General features: G+C 44.8%; 1 protein-coding gene across 1 annotated transcript in view; it reads right to left on the minus strand.

The window, feature by feature from the left end:
• Window positions 1–19,006, minus strand: part of REL (REL proto-oncogene, NF-kB subunit) — a 951,280-nt gene that overhangs the window by 116,029 nt on the left and 816,245 nt on the right. The window contains exon 6 of the mRNA XM_069608033.1: window positions 6,955–7,095. Within this exon, the coding sequence (XP_069464134.1) occupies window positions 6,955–7,095 (141 nt within the window). The remainder of the gene's footprint in view (window positions 1–6,954; window positions 7,096–19,006) is intronic.

Below are 19,006 nucleotides of genomic sequence, written 5' to 3' on the forward strand. Positions count from 1 at the left end.
GGGGCCAGCCCCACAGTTTGAACACTATGTTGTATATAGTCTGTTCTGCTTCCATTTTGTTACTGTGCATATTGACGACGTGTGGAATCTGATTCTAACCACTGATTGCTTGTATATACATTACTGTGTATGTAGGAGGGATACTGTTCTTACCAACAGTTGTTCTACACCATGTTTTCCAGTGGCTTTCTTTTACTAAACCAAGCAATGGATCTAAGACCGAAAATTGCAGACTTGACCGGATTTTTTGGCAAAGCTCATTTACACACACACAACACACACGCGTGTACACACACACACACACACACACACACACACACACACACACACACGTACACACACACACGCGTACACACGCCCCCCCTAAGTCGAGCTGCCCCTTCTCCAATTGGGTGTGAGGAGCTCTGCAATCAATCCTTTGGTGCACCGTGCGTCTCCTTTTTGCCTAAATCACAGGCTCTGAACCACGCCGGCAGGCTGCATGTGGGAGTCAGAGCCTGTGATTAAGAAACAAAAGCAGGGGTTGGGCGCACCAAGTGAGAGGGGCCAACCCGCAGCCCTTTCAGTCAAGGAGCCGCATGGTTAGAGGCCTGTCTGCAGAGGTCGGTGCTTCTGACTAGAAAAAAAAGAGAGGCATTGGCAGAAACTCCGAACCACACAGGCAACTCTAACTATGCAGATCTTTGATTGAACGGCATGCCTGAGGGGGTTGGTGCATCAGGGGCTTCTCGGGGGAGCCCCAGCAGAGCCCAGGCTCGGGAGCCACCGACTAGGTGCAGAGCACTCAAACCCCTGCACACACCCACCAACCCCACACTGTTTCTGGCACTGATCGCCTGTGCTCCGTCAGTCCTTCTCCTCATTCCGCTCAGTGGCGTTTTGTCAGCATTTATGGACATATGCTGTGCTGCACTCCGGGAACCTCCTTGTGGGATTCTACACGGCAGAGTTTGGTTGATGGCGTGCAGATATAATATGCTATTTCAACTTTAATACTGTGATTGCAATAACCTATGGGCAACTTCGTACTTCAGTTCACGGAAATCTGCAATGCATATAAATACCTTCCTTATTGCCGTTTAGTTGCAACATCACTTCTCGCTTGTATCCCTACTCAACTTATCACAGTAAGGTTGGGACATCACAATGGTGCTGACTGAGCCAACGCACCGAATTCCAGCTACCACGGGAGCATTTCATGTAATGCGTGCCTGGCTTACCAGATTCCTTTCCTCTGCACTGCCTGTTGCAATTTTATGTCAAGACGGGGGCGAGCATTAAGCTTTCATCTTCTTTATTCTCTACTCTCCAGCAGTTTCAACAAATATAACTTTGCAAACTTTCAATTAATATATATTTTTTTTTTTTTAAAACAAACTTCACACTTCAAATCCCATCAATCCTGTAGTCCCGTATTCTCTGGCCATGTGACCTAGTCCTTCCTGTACCTGTGTACTTCCTCTTCTTTTCCTGCTCTCCACAAGATAAGTACCTCTTTATCTTAGCTCCGTAATTTTCACTTGACAGAACGTGTTTTATGCCATTAACATAATTGGAATTGTACACCATGGACAATAATAGAATAAACATGTATAGTAGAGCGTGCAAGCGTTAGTGTTTTAGTGTTTAAAAGGGATTCGGAGGCCCGTGTCGTAATGCACAACACCTCAGGAGCCTGCCGTAACCCCTAGCATAGCGCGAGTTCACAGCCCCAACCCTTGGAAGGGCGGAGCTCTATGCAGGCGGGAGACTTCCCATGAGCCGAGCAGAAACGGCCACGTGCAGCGAATAAGCCAATAGTGAACGCCTCCTACGCGGGGGCGTGGCTTCAGACAGCGGTGACGCTCGAGTATAGAGTATTACCAGGCAAATAAGAAAGATATATCCTGCAAACATACATACTGTATAAGGAAGGTGCAGCCTCGAGCAAAGTGAAGCTGTGGACGCGCCACTACACCTAGCCAGGTATTGATTCAGGCACCGGCCAGCACAATGTCGAACTTCGAGTGGAGCGAAGAGGAGCAGGAGGCAGTCTACCAAGAAGACCTAGCCTATAGCTTCAAAGAAGTGCTGGGAGATTCACTGACAGAGGCAGTGGCCCAAGGAGTGCGGCCTTTACAAGAAAGGCTAGATACCATAGAACTATTCCTGAGCCAAAAGGAAGAACGCACCAAGCAGGAAGAAAGCGCGTCCACAAGGGCAACGTTTAACGACCCTAAGGGGTGTAACAGGGCCCGGAAGAGCAACGACTCTTCTGACCCCCCGGGCCAACCGACAGGGGCGAGTACAGGAGCCCCAGAGGCTACGGACGCGTTCCTCAGACTAAAGGAAGAGTTCATGAAAGATTCCCAGGTGCCGAGCCTCCGGACCCCCTACCCAGGGGATGACAATATGGGTTGTACGGAGGAGGAACCCCCAGAAGGCTTCCCAGACGAGGAACCGCCGATAACCCCCACATCCACCCAAGCGGATGCAGATAACGAAGGGGATGAGGGGAGCCAACCTCCGCCTAAGAAAAGGCAACGAAAACTCCACCACCTAGAAGAGGACGAAACGGCGGACATGTTCCAACCGGAAGAAATCAGAAATCCGAGATCCTCGGAGTGGGTGCCATTGCCAAGAGTGGCGAAATACATGACGCAGAGATTGAGGAAAGCTCTCGAAAAAGAGGTCAGACAAAGACTGAGGGCTGAATGTCCAAGACCAGACCTGCCGGGCAAAGTCGCGGAAGCCCCGGAGTTGGACCCTAAAATGTTGTCGTTCGTCTCCAAATCGAACAGAGACCTGAGGAACGGCATTGACCGCTCCTGGAGAAGCTGCCAGGAAAAACTCCTCGACCTGGCAGGTCCGCTGGCTAAAATAATGGACCTAACCGAACGAGCCAGAGATACAGGCGAGGAGGTAGACCCAGGAGTGCTAGTGAACTGGGCCCAACGGGCCGTATGCATACTAGGAAACGCGAACTGCGCAATTTCATCAGAGCGCAGGAGAGGCCTCCTTTTGAAAATCGACCGGAAACTAGGAGATCTGTCCTCATACGAAGCCGGCGAGGCAGCGCAGGGCCTATTGTTCGGAGAGACTTTTGGTAAGGAGATGGAGAGGTTCGTAGGGACCTACACCTCCCTGGAGAAAGCACAGGCTTCGATGAAGAACATTTTCAAAGGGAGAGGTTTTGGCGGGACCGGTCGCTACAGAGGTCGCTCGACCGGTCGATACCAAACATCCAGAAGGCCTCAGTACAACAGAAACCAATACTGGGAATCCAGGCAGCCTGATACCTTCTTTCCCCCAAGAGGCCGCTTCCCTAGAGGAAGACGAAACAGAGGACAGGGAAGAGGACAAAACTTCCCCACAGGTGAGAACCTTCACATATCCATCAGAAGGGGGGAGGACAGCTATAGTCTGGGAAAACTGGCACTCGCTTTCCAGTGACGCTTGGGTCCTTCAAACAGTGAAAGGCATGTGTATAGAATTCACAGAAACCCCCGTGCAGGACCAAGTGCCACGCCCCGTAGTCACTACGTTAGCCGAGAAAGAGCTGCTAGACTCGGAATTGCGAAGCCTAGCAGAGAAACGGGCGATCGAACCATGCATAGCGCCGCCAAGATTTGTGAGCAACATGTTCCTGGTTCACCGAAAAGACAAAGTGAGACCAGTGATAAATCTAAGGCACATGAACAGCTGGGTGGCCTACAACCACTTCAAAATGGAAGGAATCCACCAGCTCAGGGATACGCTCAGACAGAACGACTGGCTGGCGAGGATAGACTTGAAAGACGCCTATCTTACGATTCCTGTACAGCGGGATTTCCGTCCATTCCTAGCATTCGACTGGGACGGGCAATTATGGCAGTTCACAACGATGCCTTTCGGGCTCTCCTCGGCGCCGTGGGCATTCACGAAAGTGATGAAGCCGGTAGCCGCAGCGATCAGAGGGAAAGGAATTCGCATGATTATATATTTAGACGACATCCTACTGATGGCCGACGGCAAAGAGACTCTAGTCTACCAGACTGACTGGGTAGTACACCTTTTAACTTCGTTAGGTTTCCTAGTGAACTGGGAGAAGTCGGAGATGGCTCCGGCGAGGAGGATAGAATTCCTGGGGTTTATTATAAACACCAAGTCGGCGACACTGGAACTCCCAAACAAAAAGATCAGAGACATAAAGAGAGAAATAAGAGCATGTCTCAGCAAAACGAGCATATCACTCCACACTATAGCAAGAGTAGTAGGCTTATTAGCGGCATCGATACAAGCAATCTTCCCAGGGCCATTACACTACCGAGCCCTTCAGAGGCTGAAGATACGGCATCTTCAGCAAGGCCTACGCTACCACCAACTGGTACTCTTAGATCAAGAGTCCAGGACAGAGTTGGAATGGTGGTTAGCGAACATGGAGGCCTGGAACGGCAGAGCCATCTTCGGCGACCGCCCAGACCTGATAATAGAATCAGATGCCAGCAGAGCAGGCTGGGGAGCCCGGTGCAGGGATCTCCAGACAGGAGGGAGATGGAGCGCATCAGAACTCCAATTACACAAACTGTCTAGAGCTACTAGCCGGATCCTTTGCGATCAGGGCATTTACGAAAGGGAAAGTGAACTCCTGTATCCTGCTGAAAATGGACAACATTTCGGCAGTCAAATACATCAACCATTTAGGAGGGACAAGGTCCAAATTGCTGGCGGAAATAGCCAAGGATTTCTGGCATTCCTGCCTAGAATCAGGGATCTCGGTGGTAGCCGAATACTTGCCAGGTTCGTTGAATGTAGTAGTGGACTGGAACTCCAGACATCTCTCAGACTTCAGCGACTGGATGCTGGACCGGACGATTTTTCAGAATCTGGAAAAGATCTGGGGCCCAGTATACACAGACCGGTTTGCATTCAGGCTCAACGCTCAGAAAGAGAGGTTCTTCAGTTGGAGATTGGACCCAGCGGCAGTCAGAGTGGACGCTTTCCTACAAGATTGGAGGGAGCACACTCTTTACGCTTTTCCCCCATTCATAATGATGAACCGAGTACTAGCAAAGGTACGCAGAGAGACAGCGGATCTGATTGTGGTAGCTCCGAGCTTGAAATCCCAAGTATGGTTCCCAACACTCATGGAACTATTGGTAGATTACCTGAGAATATTGCCACAAGGAGAACACCTCCTCACGGACCCAGCTGGGTCATCTCACCCTCTGAGAGTGAAGGGGACACTGCCATTGATGGCATGCAGGATAGCAGGAGACGCTGGAATCTCCCGGGCATTTCGTCACAAGCTGCAAGTCTCATCGCAGAGTCATGGGCTCCATCAACTCGAAGGAGCTAAGACGCAGCTTGGAACAAGTGGTCGACATGGTGCAGAAGGAGAAATATTCATCCCGTTTCTGCCCCTCTAGTTGAGATCTTGAATTTCGTGGTGGAACTCCTCCAGGACGGCAAAGCATACAGAACAATAGGGGTTTACAGATCTGCGATATCAGCAGGTCACCTACCCGTGGAAGGAGTACCGGTGGGAGAGAACGTAGCAGTAATTCGGCTATTAAGAGGAATAAGATTCAGGAAACCACCGCAGCCGAAATATGAATCTTTATGGGACGTAGCGATAGTATTGAAACTATTTTCGGACTGGCCCGACAACAAGTATCTGTCCCTAGAACAACTATCCGAAAAACTAGCCATGCTACTATGCTTGGTTCATGCAGGAGAGTATCTGATGTGAGAGTTTTAGAAGTGAATAGGAGAACGTACAGGCCGGAAGGCGTGACGTTCAGCTTAGCCAGAAGAACTAAAACGGATTCTAGAACCATCACATACCCGTACATGCAGGAGCACCTGAAATGGTGCGTAGCGGCATGCATAAAGGAATACGAATATAAGACAGCCGAACTAAGACTGGCAGGGACGACTCAATTATTAATTGCACGCAGAAAGCCACACGGAGGAGTAGCAACAGCCACCATAGCGCAGTGGGTCAGAAACATTATGAGTTTAGCAGGCGTGGACATGACAAGATTCGGGGCACACTCAGTAAGAGGAGCGATGGCCTCGAAAGCACTAGGACTAGGCGCAGCATTACAAGACATCATGAAAGCCACAGACTGGGCTAGTGATACGACATTCAGAACGTTTTACTACCGACCTATTAATGCAATGGCAGGAGTAGTAGCAAGAAGCTTTGAACAAGCTTAATGCTCGCCTTCGTCTTGACATAGAATGAAGATTCCCCCTGCTAATAGCGCAGGGAGCTCTTGATTCTATTAAAGACAAGGAGGCGAGCATTAAATTCCCATCCCGAATACACAATGAATGCAATGATGAAATACATGTTGTGAAGTACTGCTGATAATTAACATGGCCATTTTTCCCAGAATAGGGTGTATATTCCCGCCCTAACGTATATCATTCTGTTTCTTATCGACTTTAGGGGATGAGCAAAAGAACAGCTGAAAGTCCGATTCAGAGCAGGTCGCCTAGAACAGCTTGGAAAGCTCGTATGTGAGAGATCGAACTGGTACACAGCAGGAAGTTCAGCACAAGTTCAGCAGTTGAGTGCGCAGTTAAAGAGAAAGGACACGTTCAAGCAATCAAAGAAGAGGAAGGACACAGGAACAGGAAGGACTAGGTCACATGGCCAGAGACTAGGGGACTACAGGATTGATGGGATTTGAAGTCTGAAGTTTGTTTAAGTTATATTTGTTGAAACTGCTGGAGAGTAGAGAATAAAGAAGATGAAAGCTTAATGCTCGCCTCCTTGTCTAATAGAATCAAGAGCTCCCTGTGCTATTAGCAGGGGGAATCTTCACTCACAGCCATTAGCTAATAAGGCGATATGTATGGTAGTGAGTGTATTAAGGGCACCTTGGAGTTTCACGCAGAAGGAAAACAGAAATGGACCAAAGAAAACAAAACTATTTGTGTTGCCAGAGTGTATGTTAAAGGCATTCCGGGTTCTGAGGTACTTACGGTTGTCATAAATGGGATTGGAGATAACAGGGGGGAGCGGGATGGTACATTTCCCCTGCTCGTCAGGGAGGAACACCTGGAAACACAGCCTCACCACATTAAGGTCATAATCTTCAATGGTTAGCAGCTTGTCATCCGGAACTGCAAAATAATAAAAAGGAGAATCACATGTTTGCAAGTTTTATTGGCCATGTGTTGCATTCAAACCGTGCTATGCTGTGCATTTGGTAATTCATTGATCGCTCCTTCTTTTTTCTTTTTTACAGCAAATGTACAGGACCTTTCACTGTTCCTAAAATTATGTGACAGTTCCACTCTACTGACAGTTTTACCAGTGTTATTCCACCCAGGGCGGCCAATGGACACCTAAAATTCACAGGTCACATCTATACAGAACTCACAAGCCCGTGCCAGTCCCCGAGTGGAACGTCATATGCACATTGAAGGGGGGTAGAGTACAGCTTCAGGTCTTGGGCAATGGCCATTAAGAGTTCCCTTGAAATGTTATGTATAATGGCTGGCAAAGCATATACCCACTGCAGTGCAAAGATATTTCTCAAATTAGGAGAGGAACCATTTTGTCACACCAGCTATCCCACAGTCACAGTTTAATAAAAAAAAAAAATTAGGCTTGCAGACTCACTGAGTAGAGAATCGTTGGTCAGTTTTTCCAGGTATATGTAAGAGCTCATCTACATTTCATGAATTTCTTTTAAAAATGTTTTTATTATTACTTGTTTGAATCACTTAATGATTTTTACAAGATGAACATTTTTCCATCTTTGCATCTCCGGAATTGAAGACATTTCGAGACTAGTAAAGCAGGAAGATATGTTCAAAGTCAGTGATTTCCCTGTATATGTAGGGGGGAATCTTCAAATGCTTTTTTGTGTTGGGGTGTTGCTTTGCTCGATTTTTCCCAGTGCGTTCAAGAGGATTTTTGTTGTCGCTATTATCCATGAGATTTTCTCTCCATTTATCAGGCGGTTCCACCAGGAGTCTTCCTCACACAGAAGAAATGGAGAACTTGGCGGTTTTAGGTATGCTCTTCTAAATGATTGTGTTTCTGGGCATGACAGGAATAGGTGTCTTATTGTTTCGATCTGTGTTTGATTTTTACAGAGTCTGCATATGTTCGAATTTGAGAGAGATCTGACCGCCCTGATTTCATTAGTGTCCAGGAGGTTTAGACGTGCTCTAAGAAACACATGTCTTAGTCCTTTGTTTGGAAATGTCTTGATGAATTCCTGGGTCCGATTTAACTTTTTTGTGTTTGGTGGAAGGTGAGTTGTCAGTTTATTTTTTGCCACAGTTTCTAGTGTGCAGATCCAGTCCAGCTCTTCCATCTTCCTTTTTACCCTTTGCAGGTTTTGGATCAAGTCTTCTTCTGTGCATTGAATCGATGCCAACTTAAAGCAATAGTGCGCACAAAAATATTATTGTCCCGAGCGTTCGGTCATGTGGTTTTAAGCATACATTGATCGAATGTAAATACATTTCCTATGCACTGTACCTTAGTTTTCCTCACTTTTTACACATGCGAAATCAGGCAGCTGGGTGCGGCCATCTTGGGCTAATCTTATCCGTTGCCGCATCGCCCTAAGGTGAACTGCTCTCGCGGCACTAAATCATATCCCCGCCCCTGAAGCTGACATCACTCGACGGGTACGGCTCATTTCACAATGCGAATGCGCGTCTCGTGTCAAAGTTCTCTGTGCGGCAGCTAATGACGTGTCTCCATGGAAATGGCAGGACGCCTCTTTCCTCAATAAGTATAAACAGACAGCTTCTCATCAGACAACATCAGAGTTGATTTTTAAATAGTATCACTGTCTTTTTTTGTGTATCCTGTGGCTCGTGTCTGCTCTGTTCAGCTATCTTCATTGCTCGTAGCCCGTGCGAATAGATACTAGTACTATCATTACTATCTATTTTAAATTTTGTCATATAATAGCAACAATACAGCCCTACCAGTACGAGCAGGAGTATTCAGAGGCGGAATTAGTCGAAAGGGAAAGATACGGAAATGATGGGGCTTCGGACGACAGTTGGGAGGACGAATCACCGGATCAAGAGCCTGAGCCTAGCCTCATGGAAGATGTTTCCACCTGGTGTACCTGCAATCGGTGTGAGGTCATGCCAACCGAGGAGGAGAACTGCTGCTGCTGAGAAAACTCTGGATGCTTGGCCTACATATCGGAAGACGAGACACGGCCGCTATGCGTTACCCAGCTGCATGACTTCAGGGCAGCCTGCCTCACAAGGTCCGTGTTGAGGATTATGATGGTGATTATGCACGAACTTCGCGCATTCCAAGTAACGAGTAAGTGTACGCTAGATGTGATTTAGGCCACTAACATTTCATGTTTGTCCCCTATGCTGTCGTAACTTTGATCTATCACTGTCAAAAGAATATAAACTTGCAATTCTATACATCACTCGTGATGTGGGGAAATCATAGTGGTCATCTTATGTGTCTTTCACGTACAACCAAGAAAGAATATTTCTCTGTGCCCCAAACGTTATGGAATGTATAGTTGTTCACTTTTGTAATGTGTCTACACTTTAAAGCCCAAGTTGATTGATCCATGAAGTAAAATGTGTACTGGCAACTATGCCATAGGATACAAGATTGCATTTTCAAATAAGGTTTGTACACTTATCATGTTCATTTAAATACAGTTTGTAGGTTTCTCTTCCAGAGGTGGTACAGGCTGGTGGCCTATCGTGTGTTTACATGGTGGCTTCATAGGAGGCGTGGATACCGCTTTTGACGAGTAATACCCGCCTGTGATGTTGGTGCTAACCTAGCCGAATTCCACAGTGACAGCGGTCAGTACAGGGGATTTTCCCACACTGTGCTGCAACCCGAAGTTTACAATGTATAGTACATTTGTGCCATCAACATCAGCAACAAAATAAAATACAACTGAACTTTTCTGAATAGTTGTTTCAATTTTTCAGAGTATCATAGTAACGCTCACTTGTCCTGACAGGGCTGACTGGGTGGTAACGGCCAAGGTGCCAAACACCATGTACACTTCAAAGGTATCTTACGCGCAGGGGCCATTGTACACATGGCCTCCCCAGACCCTGTGTCTCCAGGCATGCTCCCCTGAAGCAGACCGTGCCCCTGCAATCCACATAAGTGTGTCGCCATTCAGCAGTGTTCCGGTCCTTTTCTGCACGCCTCATGCCCATCCATCCCCCCTCCACTATCAATGGCAGTTCGCACCTGTGGCCGTGCCCTCCCGAGGGGGCTGGCAGGATGGGAATGGACGAGGTGCCAAACACCATGTACACTTCAAAGGTATCTTAGGCGCAGGGGCCATTGTACACATGGCCTCCCCAGACACCGTGTCTCCAGGCATGCTCCCCTGAAGCAGACCGCGCCCCTGCAATCCACATAAGAGAACGCCATAAACGCGTCACTGATTCAAATACACACCCACTTTTCTAATTCTTTATAAACCCCTTGATATTTATCCTGAGAACATCTGAGCACTGGAAGTCAATTCTTGATCGCGCTACCTGTTCTACTACTCTGCTACTAACTACCCTGCTTGCTGAATCTAATTGTTTGTTTGTCAAGGTAAGGGCAGGTCACTAATCATCTCTTTTTGCTCTTTAAATTTTGATCTATTTCGAACGAATGAACCCAATAGTGTAATGTTCATTCATCTCATTGCCTTTACCATTGTCTTCTGTTTAATTTGTTCTGTTCTCGATATATAGCAAACGTCATCAGTGTCAATTGGGATAAAATTGCATCCTTCGCGGACCATGTCTATAAGCATGTTTCCTTTTGATGCATGAAAGTACATTCAACAGACGAGAAACACGTTACAATTTGCATCACATCAATCAATTCTGTATGAATGTTATATTAGTGTATATTCGATTACCCTCCACAGGTTTTGCTTCTGTGACCAAAACAAACATTGCATAGAAAACTTTGATATAATTCCATCTTTCTCACACACTCATGTAAAACATTTTAGTAACTATGTGTACTTTTTTTTTTTTTACAAATTTCTCAAGAATGCCTGCTTGTATGGTTTACGGTTGCCGTTCTAAGACCCATAACAAACCTAAGGGCACAATGATGCATATATTCCCGAGGAATATAGATCTATTAAGAGAATGGGTCAGATATTGTGGATTTACGCCGAGCAAGCTTGAAAGTAGAGCCCAGGATGTCTTGGGGGACTTGAGGGCCAATCGATTCCGCATCTGCAGTCTACACTTTACCCCAGATATGTACAACCAATCGCAGCACACTAAAAAGAATCGACTCAGAACGTCTCGTAAATTGCTTCCAAATGCATTTCCAACTCTATTAATGCACACGCGGGACCAGGTGAGTTCCGGATTATGAATTAGCTGTAGGCCTTGGGGTACTGAACAGCTAACTACATAAACGGATTGGTGCTTTCGGTGTAAATGTTTCTTATATAATTTTGCGTATTTACCAGATTGTGTTACTTTATAACTATACCCCATTTAACTACACATCTGTCCGTGGTTTTAGGAGCATCATAGAAACTAATTATGAACATAGAAAACTATGCCATAGTGCCCTTCAAAATAAGCATAATCTTTTCATAATCGGTTGCTTCACATGTCAATTCTTTTAGGTGAGCATATTGACTGAAGCACAGACCCTCGCTAGTAACATCACCGACACATCCATTATACCAATGGTGAGCCATACAGACTTGCAGAGTTCATTTTATTGACAGTTGGATCTTCCCACATATCTAATACAAATCTAATTTTACCACTTCGTGACAATGTACTGAAAATGAAGGAGCAAGATTCTGCATCCATTTCTTTTCCAGAGTCAACAACAACTTCGAGCGCCTATCAGGTATTTTTATTTCGCTTTTCGATTACGCGAATGTATTATGCATGGAATTTGAAATGATATGAAATAGTTTACGTATATTGTCGTTTGTTTACATAATATTTCATTTATGGGTTTCTATTTATATGTACCATTGTCTTCATCCTATTGTGTCTGTTCAATTTCACTGTTTTCATCCAATTAAAACAAGTACAGTGTTACAGGGGGATGCTGGTACTTCCACAACAATTACATCACCCATTGCAGCTGGTCCAGAGTTTGAGGTATGTGTACTGACAGTTCCCTTGAATGAAAGGAAGTAAATCCTACATCGGATACTATTTCTACCCTAATGCACAATACAATGCAAAATGATTGAGTGCAACATTACAATCAGTAGGTTTTGCACAGTGATCTCTGATCGAGTAGACTTGCCTTCAATCAGGTGAAATTCTAAATGTCTGTACACTGTTTACAAGGGTATGTGTGTGAGTGATGTGTGCGATGAAAGTCTTTCAGTTCAAATATGATTGACTTCTGTTTTTTAATGAATATTCTATTCAAGGAATGTATACAAGGTTGGGTATTAGAAGAGGAGGCACATGGATCAGAGGTTTTGGACCCGCTTGCTGGTGCGGTCGTTACAGTGAAGAACCCGTTTTCACAGAAAATCAAGAAAACAAGGGTAACTTACAAACAATTTTGTTTAATAAAAATGTTTTGGCCTGGTATTGTCTTCATAACATGTTTTTTTTAATCTAAAGTGCTATATACTGTATGTTGGATTTACATTGAACATGTTTTTACAACCCATCTCCTAGAGGCCCAGAAGGAAAACAAGTATAAAAACACAAACAACAAATGAAACCAAAGATGCTGCTTGCCAAACAGATTTCACCATGGAGCAACTATTATTTGAGGCGCAGCGTGGTCCAGTCTATAAGCAGAGTAGAGATGCTTATGCCCAATGGCCAGAAAATGAATTGAATGTGACTGGCGAAGCAAGCAAAGTGTTCTTGGAACATTGCTACAATGTGAGATCTCGACAAGATGAAGATGAAACTGAACATAAGAAAGAAGATTTTGAATTACTCACTGACAACTTCACACAATCTACACCCGCAAAAAAAGGGCCACCCAATAAACAATCGACATTGATGGTTTCTCCAATACGTGTGCAAATAATGCAAGCGGAACTAACAGAGATCGAAGCTTCTACGCAATTGACTGAGGAACTTGCCAAAGATCTCGACCTCAGTGTGTCCAGTTTGGCCGAATGGTCCACATCAGTTGATTCACAAACCACATTCATGCAAGACGATAGTCTAATAAAGGAGCGCAAATACATTGTATTCGACAGCTGCCTGGTAGAGATTATACTGATGCTGAAATGTGTCCATCCGGTGAGGGGGAAAATATGCAGGGAGCCATTGGTGAATGTGACTTGTGTATTACAAGGCACCTGTGCCCAGCTCCATGGTACATTTTTATGGTCCGCTCAACCGATGCTGGGCAAAGTGCCAGCTGGAAATCTACTGTGTGCACCAGCTTTACTTTTCAGTGGCTCTACTTTTAGTAAATTGTTCAGTTTCTGTCAATTTGTTGGACTTCAGTTCCTTTCTAAAACACAGTACTACAAATATGAAAGAGAATTTGTATTCCTCACTATTAGTCAAGCTTGAAAAATTGAACAAATGTCTATTGAAAGGACATTCTCTGCCAAACGGTTCAGGCTAGCTGGCGATGGACAGTGTGACAGCCCCGGAATTTCAGCAAAGTACTGCACATACCACTTTCAGGACATGGAAACAAAACAAATTGTGAGTTCTGTGGTTGTGCAGGTGTCCCAATGTAAATCCTCAGTGGCCATGGAGAAACATGGTTTTATACAATCCCTGGAAGATTTCCAATCGAGGGGAATGCAAATAAACCTCATAGCCACCGACAGACATGTTTCAATAGCCAAGGCCATGCAAGAGCAGTTTCCAAACATTCGCCATCAATTTAATGTATGGCACGTTGCCAAATCAATCAATGAAAAAATCACAGCTGCTGGTAAAAAAAAAGTTTAGAAAATATTTTACAGTGGTCCCATTCTTTCAGCAACCATCTTTGGTGGAGCTCCAAAACTTGTGATGGGTCTGTGGAAATTCTACTTGAAAAATGGTACTCATTGATGCACCACTGCTCCAATGTTCACTCAGAGACAGAAATCCTACATTTTCACCAATATGCACATGGACCTTTATCGGAGGAACAGGAACGCAAGAAGAAGTGTTTGGTTCCATCTTCACCTCCACACAAAGCTCTTGAGAAGTTTGTGTCTGATAAAACTCTTTCAAGAGACCTGAAGGGACTCACAGAATTCTGTCACACCGGAGATTTGGAGGTGTTCCACAATATGTGCTTAAAGTACAGGCCCAAGAGATTGCATTTCTGCATAGACGGGATGCAATATCGAACATTACTAGCGGTATTAGCGCATAACGAGAACATAGGGAGACAACAATCGAGAACTGTGGGAAACTTTGGTATGTTTTGTTACACAATGGCCTTTGCAAAAAGAAGCAAAAAATGGCTGGTCAAGTCAATATACCAGGAAATGGATTCCGATTTTTTGAAAGATCTCACTTTGACTGTGCTGAACATGCATACTCATGGAATCGCTCATGATTTAGTTACTAGGACACATACATTGCCACAAAACATTGCAAACGTGCCCGGTCCACCGAAAGCAGACCTCGTGGAACAGTTCACTTCCCAGTTCAAATGATTAGCAGCTATTTATATGTTTAACAATGTTTATACATTGTACATGACCAATGGAAATCTATTTACCTTGAATTTCAAAGCTATTAAAAGTATAAATTGTCCAAATAAAGCATCCAAATTGTCTTTTCAAATGTATCCTCTTTGTCAATTTCTTTTGCAATAAGTGCCTGTTAGAGGATGCCATACAGTGTAACTCTGTTCTTTCACACTTCCTGCTTTCGGCGAGCTCCTTTGGGTCTTTCACTGATCGGGGGAGGGTCAGATGAATATCAAGCATGAAAGCAAATGTGGGGTCTGAAGTTGCCTAGCAAGCACGTGTCCAAATAGCTGAATAAATACGCATCCCACTAAGGAATGAGTCCTAGGAGAGATAACAAACTGCATGCAAGAGCTACTGACTGTAAGCAAAACGACGCATGAAAGGGGGTTGTTGGTGTGAAATAGGTACACTCTGACCTATATTTTTATGGAGGCATGTGTTAGTTTTACGATTTCAAACATAATGGGGATAGATGCTAGTGTTACCAAAATATATGACCACTCCTGATTAGGTATATGGGAGGTGAATTTGAGGTGGTGAGGGGGTAGAGTCTGGGGACCAGATGTGTTCAAAGGTAACAGGGGTCATGGGTTCAGGAGACCACAGCATGGCAGGAGGGGGTTGGAGATGGCATGAGTCAGTCAGCAGAGACGGATTGTGCACTAAGGTTGGAGCAGGGCTTGGACTGACATTCTCATACGATCACATTTTGTCAGGGCTCGAGACTCGCTACTTGCAAAAATGAATAGCTGCATTGCCGCGAGTACAGGAGACGGGCTGAGCTGACAGGTGGTGGGGGCTGGCTGGCTGTGCGCGGTGCTGGGAGAATGAGCAGTTCGCCAGATGGGCAGAGGGACTCTAAAAATAAGGCATTTGGAAGTAAACCAAATGAGGTTCAAAGCATACACATTAGCACAGCGTTAATACATTTTTATGAAACATGGGTGATGCAAATAGGTACAGGAGGGGTGGAGGTGTCTCCCACCTTCGCTTAGATGTCATTTGACCGGTACGAGAATGGTTCAGGGAGGCGGGATACACCGTCTCTCCTCCAACATTTGTTAGTGCACGCAAAGTTCAGTGGAGATGGAAGGGCACTTGTATTTATGACTTGTGAGTGTCTCACGTTATCCGCAGAGCACATTCCTGCTCGAAAACAGGTTGCACGCAGATGTGACATGACAATGGGGAGGACACTAACTGGTACTGTTTTCATAAAATAAGTAAATCACTATAAATTTCACGCGGCATTGGTGGATGCCAGCAAACAATTTGTTTGCTTTTCGAAAATATTTCAAATGCCACGTTAGTCTACAGCGCTCCCACGCATCCTACACAGTATGTTTTTGATTTGTGGCTTTCCTTCACCAAAAGCAAACTTAGCATATGCACTTCTAAGAAGGTTCGATTGTTTTTCGTCCTTGGAAGAAAGGGAGGATTCGGAATGGAATGAATGAATGAAGGGAGGTGTGTAAAACCGTCAAATATGATAAGGTTCACCATTCCAAAACTGGACAAATGAACATGTAATTTCATTTCATGACAATTTCGTTGATCTGAACGGACACTGCGTTACGCTGAGAGAATGTAAATGCCGAATATTATGTACGTTTTACTGTAGACGAGTTTATAGACGATCGAGTTAAGGTTTAATTTTATGGCCGGTATTGCTGGCTAACATTGTAATGGGTTGTTGTTTGTGGCATTTTGCAACGACACGCAAAATCAACCTGTGTGTACTTATCTTTGTCCCGGGCACATGGGCAGTCCAGCACCAAAATGCATGTAGTCCACATGTGGGTTCCACCAACGCCAAATTCTATGCTAATATTCAATTAAAATGCCGTCTATGTGTTCTTCGAATTCATCCGTCAGCTTCTGCATCCGCATCCCATTGCGATCTAAACATACTCCATAGCACTAACCTCTCAAGCAAATCGTAGACTCCAACTTTCCACACAATGTTTTCTCTGTGATTCCATTGTTCCACAATTGTGCTCATCATTAGTTTTCACATGGTGCAGAATTAATGGGTGAATTGATAAATTAGAATAAAGAACGGCTACTGAGACACATTCTTGGTATGTTTTCTACACAGCTACATCCTGCCATTCTGCGAATGTCATAGTTTCCAGATACCAATTGATGGCTTCTTCAGCAGGCAGTTGCAGATACACCTAAATGGCTGGATTGGTTTTAGGTGAAAGGGTCGAATGAAAAGATTCGAAATACAATTGTTTCGAATCAAAAGGACCGAAAACCAAAAAACCGAATGCAAATCCCCTGTGTTTTGCCCAAAAAACAATTTTTACCTATACCAAGCCCCAAAAAAAAACATTTAAAAAAAGGCATTCGATCATTTTGTTTTCGATCCTTTTGAGTCGAACGTATTGTATTCAACTCTTTTTCATTCGACCCTTTGACTGGACACCAGCTGGATTTCGATCACCCTGTTGTGCGACGATCGCCCCGGGCTGATATGCCCTTTCGGGGTACCAGCGACAAGGAGCAACCTGATATTGTTTACATTGGTCTAGCAACAAGCTGATGCCGAAGCCTTGCGATTAAGAGCACGTTGAATGCGCTTCTTATACCCAAAGGAACACTGTGTGACTCACAATAAAGATTTGTGGATCGAAACCAAGAAAGAAATTTCAAATTTGGTTGAATATGGAAATCGGCGGATGTTCTCGGAGCGTTTATTGTGAAATAAAAGCACATTATAAATTGCAGAGTATTGCAGTTTCCTTTTAAAAAAAATGTGTTTTGTATTCAGAATTGCCGTGATAGGATGTGTGTTGATATTCCGGGCTCTGTGTCAATTGACGTCAAGACGTAGGTGATGACTGGACGCGTTTGGCTACGCTGCACAGTAACGTCATGGAGATAGACAGAGAATATTGCTAGGAATGGTGAAGGGGAAGGGGGGATATGATTTAGTGCCGCAGGGGCACTTGAACTTAGGGCGATGGATAAACTGATAAGATTAGCACAAGATGGCCGCGCCTGGCTGCCTGATTTTGCATGTGTAATAGTGAGGAAAACTAAGGTACGGTGCATAGGAAATGTTTCTACAATTGATCAACGTATGCTTAAAACCACGTGCCCGAACGCTCGGGACAATAATACATTTGAGCGCACTATTCCTTTAACCTTCTTTTCGTTTGCCCATTCGTTCAGCATTTTACAGTGGGCTGCTTTGATCTCAATGTTTATCAGGTCATAAATCCTCGGGCTGTCCGGAAGCAGAGATTTCCTGAAAAGCATCATGCTGTTGCACTCAATCGTAGCTTTCAATGACAGCAGGCTCAATTTGCGGCTGAACGAGGGCATGGGAGTTGACTTGGGTAAGGTTAAGACGGTTCTCCAGAAATATCCTTCCAGTTTTTGCCATATGTCCTGAGGGATATCTGGCATCACGTCAGCCCCATATGTTAGAGATGGAACCACCTTTGCTCTGTAGAAATGAATAGCTGGTAAAAGGGTAAGCGGGCACATTTTTTATCCACTGCTCGAGTTTGCGATGCAAGTTTCCTTGTTTTATCCCATACGTTGCGCTGCATTGTGTTTTCTGATCTTGAACTATCTAGCGTAACTCCAAGTTACTTAAATTCATATACTTTTCCGATCTGCGAGCCCTCAAGGTACCATCTTAGATTTTCTTTTCTCTTTCTTGATTTTTCCAACAACATGACTTTTGTTTTTCCCTTGTTTAGTTCTAAGTTGTTTAAGCGAATATACTTGGAAAGGTTGTCAAGTTGTCTCTGCAGACCAACTGCCGTATGGTCTAAAAGGATCATGTCATCTGCGTACAGCAATCGGGATATTGTTATTTGTCCAATTTTCGGCGGAAATGACCTCACGCTTTTTTCTTTGTCTTTAAAGTCCCCAAGATATGCAATGAAAAGTGCCGGGGCCAGGGCGCAGCCTTGTTTAACCCCTCTTGTGGTAGGTATTTCTTCCGATAACAAGCCCTGTTGGTTCAGGCGCACTCTCATTTTGGTTTTGGAATGTAGAGCTATTATTGTGTCTAGAATTGCCTGCGGGCAGTTCCAGGCTGAAAGTTTGGGCCATAGTTTCTCTCGGTCAACCTGGTCAAACGCTTGAGCCAGGTCGATGAACGTGAGAAAAGCCCTTGGGCTTCCCTATGTGTTGTTTTTTTTTTATGATGCTCAAGAGCATGAGGTTGGCCGTGGTTCCCATATTTTTCTTGAAACCTGCTTGGAACGGGTTAGCACTGGCCGAGGTCTTTGCCCGCATTTGAAACCTCGATAGTAGTAGGGAGCCGAAAACCTTCCCGATTACATCAAGTAGTGCAATCGCGTGGTAATTTCTGGAGTCTTCTTTGTTGCCCTTCTTAAAGATGAGCACCACAATTGATGATGTCCAAGATG

The sequence above is a fragment of the Ambystoma mexicanum genome, chromosome 4q, assembly GCF_040938575.1.
Source record: "Ambystoma mexicanum isolate Mex_15411 chromosome 4q, UKY_AmexF1_1, whole genome shotgun sequence".
NCBI lineage: Eukaryota > Metazoa > Chordata > Amphibia > Caudata > Ambystomatidae > Ambystoma > Ambystoma mexicanum.